General features: G+C 38.4%; 1 protein-coding gene across 1 annotated transcript in view; it reads right to left on the bottom strand.

Annotated features, from left to right (window-relative positions):
• Nucleotides 1–10551: 10551 nt before the first annotated feature.
• Nucleotides 10552–15440, bottom strand: part of ddb1 (damage-specific DNA binding protein 1) — a gene marked incomplete in the record, with an annotated part of 39583 nt that continues 34694 nt past the window's right edge. Inside the window, 3 exon segments of the mRNA XM_035651694.1 lie at nucleotides 10552–11251; nucleotides 12917–13040; nucleotides 13370–13472. Coding sequence (XP_035507587.1) covers nucleotides 11168–11251; nucleotides 12917–13040; nucleotides 13370–13472 — 311 coding nt within the window.

Below are 15440 nucleotides of genomic sequence, written 5' to 3'. Positions count from 1 at the left end.
CTGCGTGTGGTCATCCATCAAACTCTGGCTGGGTTTGTTTAAATCGCCACCAATCAACTGACACAACAAATTACAGTACAATTTGTAAGCAGCAGAAAAAAACTTCTACTTGAATAAATGTTAAAATTTTTCAGGATGAGAGGTAGAAAACGTAATGACAAACTTGTAATCTTTTTAATACTCAGCTAGCTGCTTTTCTGCAATATGTTCTTTATTTAATGAAACCTTTGATTTGGTTTACAATCCAAAACAATTACTTGTCATTTTATGTTGAAGTGTGATGCCAACATTGATAACGCTGTCCTGATATTGAGCTCAGCAAGGCATGACTGCAATCTGGCCAGCAGTGAATAGACATTGCTCCTCTGGCAGAACCGTGAAGTGTCAGTGGAGCTTCTCTTAATTGATTTTGATTAATTTATGAGGCCAAATTATCACACATTATAACAAGAATAAATACAATCATGAGCAGGTTTGTTACGATCTATACTAAAATCATGTGACTGAAAACAAAAGACAAAAAGTTTGAGCCAACCAGGATCTGTAATCCTTCTGTCTTCTTTAATCATACATCACTTTGGATGTGTCTTCCTCCAAAAATAGGCTCTCTGTTTGGACCAACCCTGCTCCATGAACACTGTAAAATTAAAGATATAGGGCGCAAGGAAAAGCTGAAATATATGAAAATATAATTAAAGCCTCTATTTTTTCCTGGCTCAGACAGCTTAGATTTCAATTTCAGAATATGAGACACAACTTATAAAGTCACCTGAAGTAGTTGGCAACCTTGTTGAAACACTAGTGAGCTTAAATATTTATCCATAACATGAGACCAAAGCTTGCTTGACAGTTGAGGTAAGACATCATGTAAATTGGAGATCTTCCAACCACCCAATGGCTTGCCAAACAAAAATGAATCCTGCAGTAAGGTCTGACACTGAACATTACAAACAAACTAAAGATGTTTTCTCTTGACGTGGGCGGTTAAAACTTTTTCTCAAATTGCTTTGTAGTGTCATATGTTATCACAACTCTGTTTGTTGGTGTTCATTTTTGTCTGGCAACCCACCAGCTGACTAGAAGGCTCAGCTAATGACCAAGCTTTAACATCACCATCGTTTAATGATTTAAACCTCCCAGGAACAGTCAGACTATCACTTTTGAGGCACCAGCAGGATGCTGACTGACCTGCAGGTTCATGTCAGGTTGGAGATGAGTATAACCTTAAGTCTGTATTAATGTTTAAAAGACATCCTTGAGTTGAGGGCCTGAAGGCTATATGACAGCCTCACATGCTCAAGTCAAAACCAGATTATAAATTATTTATATATTCTTGTCCGTGAAGGGGTGGCTTTTCAGCCTCATTCTTGTAGCAAATATAAATCATATTTCAGTCAAAATTGGTAATTTCTAATTGTTTTGGCTCTAGAATGTGTGAATAGTGTGAGGGCTCTAGAATGGCAGTCAGTTTGGTTCAGTTTGAAATATCTCAACAACTGTTGAATGGATTAAGATACAAATATTCATTATTCATACGTAGGTCATATAGAGGTATCATTAATAAATTAAGTCGGTTTAATAACTAGTGAAAAACTCTATATAGCTCTCTATAGGCTACTGTGTTAGGACCAATTAGCAAATGTTAGCATGCTAAGAAGATAAACTAAGATGTTGAATATTGTAAACATTATGCCTGCTTAACACATAAAATAATAAATAAATGTTAGCATGTTAACACCATTGTGAGCATGTTAGCATGCTGATGTTAGCATTTAGCTTAAAGCAAGTGCCTAAGCACAGCCTCACAGGTTCACTAGCATGGGTGTAGACTCTTGTAGTCTTGTTTCAATACATTTTAGTAGACAAAATTGATTTAAAATAGTTTTACCATTATCACCCAAAACCACAGCCTGTTTTCTCTGCTCAGACAATCAAATGCAACATCCTAAGCTCAGTGTTTTGTCTCTTTGTTGTTAGGAAGCACACTTTTAAACAATGGCAGTAAATGTCTCTCCCTCAGCAAGATAATTATATGTTTGGACTACAAGATTAGCATCTTAACATGGCTATCAGAGAAAGGCTGTGTTATCAGACACTCGCCTCCAGTGTGCTAAAAAAAAAAAAAGAGATTCATCGCCTAATGTAGGGCACCTCCATTTGAATATTTCATGCAGTATGCCTGAGCATCAAAACCAATCGCATTTTACGTCGGGCTAATGTGATTAAAGGCGCTACATTATTAACACAATTGGATGGAAATGATTCCAGAGAGTGTGTATTAGTGATCTCGAAAACTGTTTTCCATCAAACGTTATCTACACAATGTGTGTGATTTCATGGAGTAAGCTCTGGTCATTTATGTCTCTAAATTTAAAGAGAGATGGCTGCTCTTCTTATTACCAGTACACAAAGGAGGCCTCAGCTTCCTTTTCATTTGGACCATCGTGTTTTTTATGCATTTGAGCCAACCCTGAAATCTCCACGTCACTGTGTCAGTGCTCACATACATATTCCTCCTCCTGTGTTATTATGGACAATTGTAGGATTGGGCAGGCAATAGAGACAATCTTTAAGAAAAGCAACACTGCAATCTTCTTGTAATCAAATTCTACCATAGTTCTGCAGGGTGTTAAAGTCTAAATGCATCACTGCAGATATTTTTTTCCTCTTCGGGATGAAAAATGATCTTAATATTTCTATATTCAAAATCTCTCAGTCAGAATTGGAAAGAATCCATTTCATAACATAAGACTTCAAATCCTGCAAACAAAACAACAACATACTACAACCAGAGAGAATGTAGTTTCATTCTGGTAAGACTGGAAAAACACTTGAAAACAGAACAAACTGGAAAAAACAAAGACAAAACAAACACCCAAGACCAGATTTACTCTGGCTGGATCATAGACTTGCAGAAGGATACAGCAACCGAGGCAAGACTCCCCTTCAGCTGCTGCAGGACTGGAATGGCAGTAACAAATTATGTGCCAGAAAGTAGGGGCCCCCTGCCAGGGCTGAATGCATTAACCATGCTGTTTAGACTCCATAAAATAGTCCACTTCTGTCCTCGGGGAAAATACGTAGTTCATCCAGGGACAATGTGGAGTTTCACTCACTTGAATCGATGACAAAAAGCTCAGGTTTTCTTTGTGTAGACAAGCAAGACCAATGAAACACTCAAACACACTTTCAGTAAGTGCTCCACCTCTGAATGAGGAATGAGGAGCAGAGAACTAAAATTGGACTTGGTATAGTGCAGTGGTTCCAAACCTGGGTCATTAAGTTGAGGGGCAGTGAGATTAATAAAAAGACATGAAATAAGAAAATGTATTTTTTCAGACTTTTCAATGAGCACTACATTCTGTTCTGACAGTTTTGTTTCATCAGAGTTATTTAGAGTCTACAAAGACAGAACAAGAAGCCAAACAGAGTGATGTTTGAGAGATGTGTTTCTACAAGGCAGGGGAGGTCTAATAAAGAGAGAGAGAGAAGTTGAATTATGGGAAATGTAGGATCCGGTGGAGTTTGACTCTTGGGTCTGGGGACTCAAAGTCAGTATATCTCGGCCTCTGCAGCATCAGTTTTGACCACTAAAAATTTTTTCTCTGGTCAGTCCCCCAACCAAGTTCAACACTGAATTGCTAAATTATATATTTTTTAATTAAATAATGTGAGAAGGAGATGTGATTGTGTGGTTAAAGTGCAGGTCACAGACATAAGGCATGTTTGAGATGTACACATGGGAAACGATGACTTCAAGAGACAGAGGCGCTGCAGTAGTTCTACACCACCTGCAAGAACCAGGAAACACCTGGTTTTCACCTGATCAAAGAGCTTATTGGCTCTTAGTTTTGACCACAAACACCACGTTTAGTAGAAATTTCAAGTTTTCTGTGCGATTGCAATATTTAATGCGAGATTGCAGGCTATTAGCCTCATGTTGTGCAATGAAGGTTAAATCTGTTTGATCTGTTGTCACTACCTCTTACTGCTGCTGCCTGATCTCGTCCACTTTCCAGGTGAGCCTATTGACAACCTGTGAGAATGGACAGTAAGTACACACTGATCGCTTAAGAGAGTCTGGTGGTTCTATATTTTCCTTATTGTCAAAACATTTCATGAAAATACCAAAAGCAATTCATTGATTTATGAATAAGTATTGTCTGTGTATCCAAAGTCTGAATATTTCTCTGTGCCGTAGAGCTCCATTGTCCAAAAACTAATAAAAACAATTACCATTAACACACACAGACACAGACACACAGCAATCAAAATATGTAACTGACAGTGGCTGCTGAAGGTCTTGGGGGCTTTGGGGTACCTGACATGAAAGACACTTTTTGTGCTGGAAAAGGCAAGGAGAGCCCTCTGGCTCCGGCTCAGTAGGATTAAAAGATGTGAAATGTGTCTGGGAGCCAAACCAGCCTGAGGTGATGAAAAAATCTTGTCAGTGAAAACTAGCCAAAGCAGAGCTAGCATGACTCCCTAACACCTGTTTAGACTCAGCAGATAACTGCACGTCAAACAATCTGAGGTGAAATTATTTGCTTCAGCCTCCCAGCTGCTCCATTGAAGCAGCTCGGCTTAATCGCTACGAGACAGTGGTTGTACTGGACATTTCCCAGAGGTGGTTCTACATGGTTGACCTTTCTTTCCCCTTTAAGGTAAAATACACCCTGAGAGCCTGGTGCACGGGAAGATATAACCCAATCTGTGATGTTTGGTGCCTTGTAGGAGTTATTTGAGGAGGTGTTTTGATTTGTTTCGTGGTGTTTTCGAGCTAAAATAAACCCTTCCTTCGTATAATTTACTTCTACTTCATTTAATGATTTTCTGTTTCAAGAGCAACCAGAGATGAGACCTGAACTTGTCTCCAGCTCTGTGGGTTATACGCAGTATGTGTAGGTGAAAACAGCTAATAAGTTACACTCCTCGCTCCACATGCACATGCGTTTCTGTGTGTTTTGTAGTCTGGTGTACTGTACATGGTGTACTATCTGAGTCATTATAATCTGAGTTTACACAAAGGTCCACTACATGGAAACTTCCTGTGTTGTATTCGCTCTGACATGGCACAAGTACTACACAAAGAATGCTTGTGCAAGAGTAAACCTCTGATTGCTTTTTATATTGGTTGAAGTTACTTTCTGTTGTGTTTTTGTCCTGTACGTACAGACGGGTGACAAATTAAAGGAAGAACCTGAATGGATGAGTAGAGAAACATAACAAATGCAGATTTCTTACAGTAAATGAGGAGTCATTGAGTGGTTTAAAGAGAAGGAAATTATGTAAATTAATTGAATGCCTATGGGAGACTGGAGATTGTAAATTGTCACCCAGCTGTAGGTGTATCACATATAATGTAAATCAGAAGGGAAACTTCCCTATTTAGGGTTTGAGGGACAGATTCTGATGATTTTAATCCAAGAAATCAGACCTGTCTGAAGGTAGTGCAGTGCTATTTGGCAGAATATAAACCTGCTGTGCATGTTGAGTGCTCCTTACACCAAATCTTTTCACATGTCATAGTACAAAATGCAAAGGTCTAAATAATAACAGTAATTATTGCTGTAATCCATTTAATTGCCAGTTCCAGGACCGTGGTACTGTGGATGATGGCTCACTTGCACGTCTCCCTGGGACACTCTGTGGCACTCAGCCATCATTAATGTTATTAGTTCCACCTCTGCTTTTTCTGCTATGGCAAGTCAAAGTAAGTCCTGTGAAAAGAGTCTATTTCTCTTGCTACGTAAAACCAACATATGTAGGAATGCTTCATTTTTTGGCCTTGCTGTACACCAGTGGTTCCCAACCTTTTTCCTGAAGGGCCCCCTTTTCTAACATTGAGTAAACAGGCAACCCCTGACCTCCTATTTCATATTAAATGTAATACATAACAATTACAGTACAGAACAAACTGATAAACTGTACAATGAACCCAAATAGTGAACACAATAACAGCAGCCTTTGTAAAACAAGCGATTTGAATGAATTTTGAGCAAATTATTTCCTGTGAATATTGATCAGAGATGAGTTTTCCTGCCGCCACCTAGCAGGGGTCCCTACCCCCAGGGAACCGCTGCTTTACACTTTGTTTTGTTGAACCGTGGCAGAAGAATTCCAGAAATCTTAATGGGTATTGAACAAGCACATTTCTGCAATGTGAGGAAATTATGTAGATTGATGTTATGTGAGATGTAAGAATAGTTAGGGGTCAAAGGCTCGATCGGTTATGTTCTTGATCAAATTACCTTTGTAATAAGTGAGTGGTTTAAGTTGATTGTAGGGTGTTCAGATGGAGGTTAGAAGTTATTCAATTTTAGTTGTTTTTCAAGTTTTTCTCTTAAATTTGATATAGCACATCAATGTGGGTATCTTCGGTTTTCCTGTATGTGTATCCCCCCCTTACACTATTTATTATTGTATTTTTTTTTATATATATATTTTTTCAAGTCATTACATGAACATTTATTTTACAGTTATAATGCAGATGGGACTACTATAGTGAACAGATGTAACAATGTTGTGCAAAGTCATCATAATACTTCAGTTTGTTGTTTTTTGGTATGTAATTTATCTTCCATAATGAATATGATTGTTTGTATTTGTGTATAAAATGGAAGAGTCTGACTCACGTTTAAAAAAGATAGATAGATGGATAGATGGATAGATGAATAGATGGATAGATGGATGGATAGATGGATAGATAGACGGACGGACGGACGGACAGACAGACAGATGTTTGGTACTATCACTAGTCAGTTGGCTGTGCCGTCATAAATCTATTGAGCCTTTTGACAGGCAACACCATGATTCTTCAGCTCTGACCTAACTCACCTTTAAGCTGCCTTTAACTCCTCCTCTTACCCAAGCAAAGAGCCGACACTCTGCAGCCTGACCTGGCCTTACACCTTCATTGTATCTGCTCAGAGGCTAAACTGCTGTGGCTGGGCCTGGCTGGCTTGATAGGCAGTATCATCTTAACGCCATGGCCTGCTCAGTAGTCCAGCAGTCATCCCACCTTATCTAGCCCCACTAGTCTTAGAAATCAGAAAACTTTTCACACCGTTCTCTCACCTAGTGCTCACCTAGTGCTCTTTAAAGCATCTTTGAATCCTATCCCCACCCAAGCAAAGAGCATATACTCGGTGGCGTGACGAGGCCTTACAGGTGTCTTCATTGTATCTGCTCAGGTTAAACTGCTGTGGCTGGCTCTCTGGCTGGAAAGGCAGTCGTAATGTTCTGGCCCGCTCCAGCCACATCACTGTTAAACCGGTTCTGCTAGTTTTAATAATCACTAATTAGCATCCCTGTGGTATAAGACATTTTTTAGTACTGTGTTGATGTGGTTTGATAAAATTTGATCAAACCCCATCAACACAAAGTCGATTAAGTCAAAACTCAAACTAATAAAAAGGAATATTATTTTCCCAAACTTTGATTTATTTAGTCATGAATATTTAATATTATAGAGAAATGTTTAACGTTTGAAGCCAAGTTTTTAGAGGCTTCAAATATTTAAGAGCACAAGAAAACATAATAGCTTTGATTTTGTTGTTATCTAATGTTAGTCTGATTATTAAAAGGGATCAACATCAGGATCAGGCCCATCTACAGAAACAGCTGGGCGCCTGAAAAGGTCCAGATAATGGGCCCTCCCTCAATCCGATTTACTCATATCAGTGCATGTGCATGCTCCCTCCCTCATGTGTAACATGATTATTGCTGGGCTTATTGCGCCACAGAAAGCTTTCCCCTCTTTACCCCCCTATGGACGGCCCTGGTTGTAGTTTATCAGGTTATAGTCCTGTGTTTTTAAGGACCCATGTATACGATTTTGTGGCATCTACCGGTGAAATTGCAGATTACAGCTAACTGAATTCCTGGCCTGGGAGTGAATACAGGCTGTGAAGTGTGTAGGAGAAACTACGGTAGCAGCAAAACTAGCAAAAAACATGAAAACCCCTATCTAGAGCCAGTGTTTGGTTTGTCCATTCTGGGCTACTGTAGTAACATGGCAGTTCAACATGGCGGAATAAATTGTGGATGGATCTTGCCGTATGATTGTTGGGCAAGATACATAAACCTAAAACACGTCATTTTAATTATGAATCAAATCTCTCAACAGCAACATTGCCTGGAAAAACAAGTGTTTTATTTTTCACACCTTATTGCATCAGAGAATAAATGCTCTGTTAAATATGACTGCATAGAGACCCATCACTACATCCTGTTTTCTGATGTGTCCTTGGTAAAGCATTACTGCAGTGTGCGTAAACATAATCATATTTAGTTCACATAAATCCTTAATAGAAAATAAAAATCTCAGTAGCATGACTTTCCTCATGGCTCACAATCATCAAATTTAATCTTAGGTCAATGAAAAGAGGAAGGATCTGAATCATTGGAGGAAGATGAATTCATTTCATATTCAGTTATTCTGTCAGTCAAGTCACATTTACTGTTTATTCAATTTCCATTTGCCTTTTCAGTCTTTACGAGCACAATATATTTAAAGGACAGAATGCTTGCCTGCTCCATGCATTGCCGTTATTTATTTAAATGGAATTAAACAGATGTAAATATGAGGAAGAGTGAGGATGCAAACAATCTACAGTGAATGGGGAATCGGGTAAAGAAACACCAGAACAAAACAAAGGCCTGTATGCCTCAGGATAGTGACAGGGGGACAAAAATAGCTCAGGAGAACATCCACTGCCAGTTTCTGACCAGTTTGCTTCAAATCCTCAGTTAAAAAATGCAAAGGTGCAGAGAACTACCCTGTCCCTCTGCCAGTTTTTCAGTCTGTATACCATTGATATCTTCGACTGAAAGAGCTGGTATCTTCCATTTCGACTCTGTTTACTGCAGATGAAAAAGAAATATGCACACGACTGAAATTAATGAGACGCTTGAGAAAACAATGTACTAATATTCTGCATTTTCAGCAGGTCGGAGAAAGAAACGAAGGAAATCCTGCGTGTTTAGTATGCACACAATATGATCTACTGACACACAGAGATGGAGACCGTTTTTTCTCGTTTGGATGCATAAAGGATAATTATGGCTGCGTGGACTCCAGGCAGTGGGCTCCAGTAGCAAGGCTGCATTAACTGTAAACCAGGCCCAAGATGCTGTTTTAATTTGATGAACGAGGTCAACACTAGTAATTGTGGAGGGCAACTTGTTTAAGTGTGTTTAAACGCCTGTTTATAAAAGCAGAAGACTAAAATATGCAGCTCAGCTCGAATAAAGAGCAGTTTTTATTAAAGTAAGACTGCAAATAATTATTTTCATTATCAAATAAGCTGTCATGTATCGTCTTTATTTGGTCAATAAACTGTAAATATTGTAAAAAAGACTTCCTAAAGCCCAAGATGACATAATCACCTTGCTTGCTTTGTCTGACAGTCCAAAACCCAAATATATTTAGTTTATTACCTCAAAAGACTAAAAGAAATGTTCACATTAATAAGCCGAAACGAGTAAATTCTTGCTAAAAACAACTCTAATCTAATCACAAAAGGCTTAATGTTGCCGTTAGTTAATCACGATGCAAAATTAACTTTTTTGTCCACCGAACAAACTGATAGTAAATGTTTACATTTTACCAGCCAGTCAATTAGTGATGGGAATCCCGACACACACCGAGTGTGTCAATTGACAATTTGGCTCAGCTCAGCAGTAAAAGTCGTCTCTTTCGGCTTCCAAGCGGCTCTTCATTTGGTTCCACTTCTGGCTTTTATAATTCTGCCAAATTCAGAAATATTTTGCACATTATGCTTGGTATAAAAACCCTCAAGGTAAAAACATCAAACACTATTACACAGATATTTAACTTTTTATTCATATTGAACTATGTTTTGTATGTTGGCGACCTGCACGACACATAAAAGTCTCATTATGCTTGGGGTCTTAATGTTATTACCAAAGTGAAATCCTTCTGGATTGTATTTAACAAACATGTTATTGGATCATCCTATTATTCCTTGTTTTGATTTAGAAAAAAAGAAATAGAGCCGACGATACATCACTACACTCAATAGATTATCACAGATTTTTTGGTTTTGGTTGAGTAAAGCACATCTATCAGCCACTTGCATATTTCACCGGCATTCGGCTGTTGGCTGGTGCTAATTTTGTGCCCTGGCATTATGTGAAAGGTCTCTGGATCAAAATTATTACGATGGATCCTCTGGTGACCTTGAACATCTGTACCAAATTTGACGGAAGCAAATGCAATAATCATGGAGACATTTCAAGCAGAAATGTCAACCTCATGGTGGCACTGCAGGGAAAGTCAGGGGATCACCACAACACACCACAAAGTCCTTACAACATATCCCTCAAAGAGCCTGAATCTCTGTAGTTGTTCAAATTCCAGTCTGGACCAAAGTGCTGGAACAGCCAACTGACCAACATTAATGCTGCTAGCGTGGCTATGATAGACGTCTATAAAAATGAGTTGCCAATTACTTGGAATAAGAGCAGAGGAGCCTGATTATGAGGATAATAAAGGAACAGGAATAGGGACAAACTGAGACACACATGTTAACAGTACTAAAGCAAAGTTTATTAGAATAAACAAAGAAAACATCACAAAGACAAAATAGCTATAAATCTATCATTTTCCTCATTTTGTTTTTCGTACAGCGTGTTTACTCCAGACTTCAATAATAAACTTGAAAAGTGTAAATCAGTCAGATTTAAACTGTGGGGTGTAGAGGATCTGCTAACCTTCAACCTGCCTGTAACTGTCACAAATATCCCAGAGAATGTTTTTGGTGACGAATATTTCTGGGTTTTTTTCCTATTTAAACTCCATTATTTCACACAGACGCAGTCACACATGCGCGCACACACACACACACACACACTCAGACCAATGTCTTCACTTTGGTCTTTTTGTTGTCCAAACAGGGTGTTACACACTTCGCCCAGAGGCCTGTCTAAATGAAGCGCACTACAGTCATCATGTAGCACCTTCAGGGCCTCAACGGTTGACAAATCATTGAAGTCTGAAGGACGAACATGCACACACTGTTTATTTATAATTATTTACAAATCTGCAAAACCCAAGCCAAGTTCGCTTCCTTGCCGTTTTGCCCATCATTCCTCCTCGGGACCCTCCTCTGTCGCTCAATGGGGGTCCGGATGACGGTCGAGGTTAGTGGATCCTCGTCAGCTCCTCCACAATCTTAATGACCTCATCCACTGTGGCCTCACGCTTCATGCCGCTTCCGTCATCGATCTGAAATTGAATGACACCAAATAGTGAGCCTCACCTGCTGAGACAAACACCGCCTGTGCCACTTTAGAACAAATAAATACGTACATGTGGAGAGGGAGACGCGTGTCTTCAGTGGTATTGAGTCAACAGTTGTGGTAATATGATTTTAAAGGTCCTGTGTGTAACATTTAGGAGGCTCTATTGGCAGAAACATAATATAATATCCGTAGCTATGTTTTCAATAGTCAATAATCGACTTAAAGTAAGAATCATTATGTTCTTGTTACCTTAGAACGAGCTGTTTTTATCTACAGATGCTGCCATTTTGAACCACCATGTTTCTATAGTAGCCCAATAGCAACAAATACAATGGCTCTAGAGAGCCACTGTAGTTTCTCATTCACATTTGGACCTTTAAACGTCCTGGGAATCTTTTATCTTTCTTATACAGTATTGATTGCATAACTTCCACCTATTTTTCTTCAATGATTGCATTTTATCAGTGTATTTTTGTGCCACTTTTCTTCTGTATGTCAGTGATGTTAATGAACTAAAAACTTGAGCAAAATGTAGTTGTTTTGGGCTTTTTCTGCTGTACAACATGACTTTTTCCAGTGGTGTTTCAAAATTTTAATTAAGGCTACCAATAACCAGTAATACTAATTAAGGTTTGGTTCAATTGAGTTCAAACAGGGTGCTGCTATTATGCATGTTGCCTCCCTAGAGAGGCTCTGCTACACTAAATGGAATAGAGCCTTAATTAGTATCATCTGTAACTTCTGTGTCTACCCTACTCTTTCTTATGTTTTTCTGTTGTTTTCTAGAGTGAATAATTAATTAGACTAATAGTCAAATTACTAGATTTTGAATAGTTGCAGCACAAATTTTCCGATAGTAAGATAACGGGTCAATTCATTATTTTATATTTTGACAAGGATGCAAGTGAGCAACTAATACTGCAACATATTTTATTTTTAAAGCAGTGTTCCAACTTTAGTAGAATTTTGGCTTAAAAAAAAAAACGTTTGCTGGCAAAGAAATCATCAAAATATTTTGGACTGTTTTTATCAGCTGGTCTAGAGAGGCGAACAGGGAATAGCCTTTGTTTATGAGGTAAAAGTAAGATTTTTTTAAAAATGCAATGAGAGTTAAGAGACACTAAGCACAATATGCTTATTTGTTCTGCCAAAAGTGATTTTGCCACCTGTTCTGCCATGAAGCGTATTCCCAGTTCTCAGCACAGGAGCCACTAATAAAACTGTCTTAAGGCTCTTTGAAGGTTCAACATTGCTTGAAGCCAAAAACAAAAATAACACCACCATCTTAGTTTGCCTCTTCACCAGATGTTTCTGGGCGAACACAATACACTTGTTATCAGGGCAGAGGACCAGGGTCTAATAACAAGCTTATGCCTCCCTTTAATTTAAGAAACTTCTATATTTGTGCACATTACAGGTCACTACAAGCTTTGCCAATAACCTGGCAATGAGAGAACTGTTAAGTAAGCTTAATGCCTGAGTGCTTAATCCTCTTTTCGAGTATGAAGCAACTCAGTGTGTTCACAGTCTTGAAATAACTGACTCTTTTTTTTCCACATAAATATAGGATAAAAAAAAAGATGCAGAGAAAAAGGATCATTTGGTTCAACATCTAGTAGATAAAGTATGGATGAACATAAGCTCCTACCTGTAGAGTACTGACGACCTCCTGCATCTTGGCTCGGCCGAGATCCAGGAAGCTCTCAATCAGATCCCCGTCGATGAATCCTGTGGCCTGCTCTGTCTTGCGCTCTGTGTGGAAGGACCTCCAGGTGCAGCGGAGTCAAGGAAAATCAATACAAGGCTGATGATTCGCCTGAGGATGGCACTTTAGCTACAATATCACATTTTCTTACCTTAGGCACAGTCAACAAATATTCAGCGTGCTGTGTGGAAAGTCTAATAAAAACATCACAGTTCAGAAAAACAGGCAGCCGGTGTCAGTCACTCAATCAGGATCCAGATCCTTTAATACCGGACTCCTTTAAATGTATCTGTGCTGTATGTGCAATCACCCATAATTCTCCAAATCTCTGAGTTTACTGCCTATAACACAACCACAGCGGTCAGTGCTGTGACAGTCTGAATATAAGAAGGATATAAGCTGTGCTCAATCTTGCCCACGCTCTTGATGACCTTGTTGAGGCGGTTCTGCAGGTCCAGGAGGAGGCTGTACCAGCCCTCGGACAGGGACGTCACCAGACCTAACACACACACAGACACACACGTCAGTCAACAACACAATCCTTGTTTTGAAAGTGTGATATTCAGATTTTGCAGATGGTAAATACTTTGGATTTCTTATCAGCAAGAATCAAGGAAAGAGAGTCGATTCATAATAGAACGCAAAACAGCTTTAAAATAAATAAATTAAAAGATCATTAGCGTCACTGCAATCCTCTTAATGCAAGTTTCATGCTTGTATATTGGGACGATGTTAAAAGTAAAGTAGTATGATTTCAATACTTCAATAATTCAAGACCATTCCAAAATGTTTTATTGTAAATGTGAGTGTTTTCCCTGTAAATGTTAACACCACAGAGCTTTCAGGGAGAAGCATGCTTTCCTCTATGCTAAAAACTCAAGATCTGTGACAGTGAGTGCATTATTGTGATGCTCCTGGGAAATAATCTGCACTGAAATTGACAAAAAAAAAACAGGCAAACTGAACAAAAGGTTACACTGATTTGTAATGCAGAGCTTGTTTCCCTTCAGAAGAAAGTGTTGGATACTGTCCTACAGTGGGTTTGACACGAATAGTTATTTTCATTATCAATTAACTTGCCGATTATATTTCTCAATTCATAGATTTACTTTTGTCTACAAAATGTCAGAGAATTATGAAAAATAGAATGCAAAAAATTAAATTACACCATAATTTCCTTTGTCGTCTTAAAAATGTTCTGTTATTTACATTATATACTATAGAATTACTCAGTTTATTATCCTAATTTTTCATTGCAGCTGTCAAAGTCTTATTACAGTAAGTGAGTTTCCATCCACCTGTTTTAATGTACATTTTTATTATATATTAAGAGTGGAAATGTATACACATCTAAAACGAATGTTTATACTTGACTGAGGTGGGAAAGTTAATGTATCTATTAAATCAAACTGTGAAAGTGTGGAAACATTGAGCTTTGTCATATCTTGCTTTAGTTGTGATAATTGTCCACTGATCCATAAATGCCGTATTTCCAACACATTTTCCACATTGTTTTTGTTTTTAGGAGTTTGGACTGATGCTTTTTAAATTAGGTCTTGTTGCGTCCTCTTCTCTGGCAATGCTGTAATGACACCCAACTGGAGAATCAACGCCACCAGCTGAGCTTTATCTCAACAAACCAACTCCTAATATTCATGAATGAATGAATGAATGAGTGAATAGTAGTGGATGGAAATACATGAATTTGCATTCTTTTTTGCAATTTTCTGGAAATAGGGTTAAAATGTGGGCTTAATTTGCCAGACTAATCAATTAATTGATAGATTGTTTCAGCTGTTGTTGACAGCACCTGTCGCAGAGACTGACACAAAACACCACAATCAACCATTTGCTGACTCCATCTCACTGCGTCATCAGTCCAAATTACCTAGTGTACGTCACAAAGTGAATCAATAACCTGTATAAGGATGCATACAAATATTCACTTGAAAGTTTTATAAGGATGGATTCTAGGTACATTCTTTTAATTCACAGTGAAATATGAAACCAACTGTTGTGTACACCTCTCAAGTCTTGAGAAGAAAATTTACCAGCAGCAAGAGGCTTTCTAAAGCAAATGTCTGTGTTTCCAAGAACAAATTTATCAAAAGTTAGTCCACTTGTTGATTGCTTTTTGGGTAGAATAATCGTGTGGCCTGCAGCTTCTTCCCAGAAACATCTAATATATCACAGCATCTCAAGAAGATAAGACCAGTAGGGCTATTTTCCTTCATTACACACTCAAGCCCATAATGTTTTACGGGCTAATGTAGAAAGTTTTTACTGGAATGTGCAATGGGTTCTCATTTTCTGTTAAACTCTCCTCAGAGACTTTTTAAAGAATCACAGAAGGTGTTGAGGTGAAATAACCTGCTGTGTGTTACTGCTATGGGAGTACATGGTATAAATTACTGCTGTGTCCAAATGATGTGCACTCTCTATTTTTCATCTCTGCCATTATTATTAC

This window comes from Morone saxatilis, unplaced genomic scaffold, assembly GCF_004916995.1.
Source record: "Morone saxatilis isolate NCDOM2014 unplaced genomic scaffold, NCSU_SB_2.0 Contig11, whole genome shotgun sequence".
NCBI classification, from domain to species: Eukaryota; Metazoa; Chordata; class Actinopteri; family Moronidae; genus Morone; species Morone saxatilis.
The sequence above is the reverse complement of the archived record's forward strand: the minus strand, read 5'-3'. Positions and strand labels throughout refer to the sequence as shown.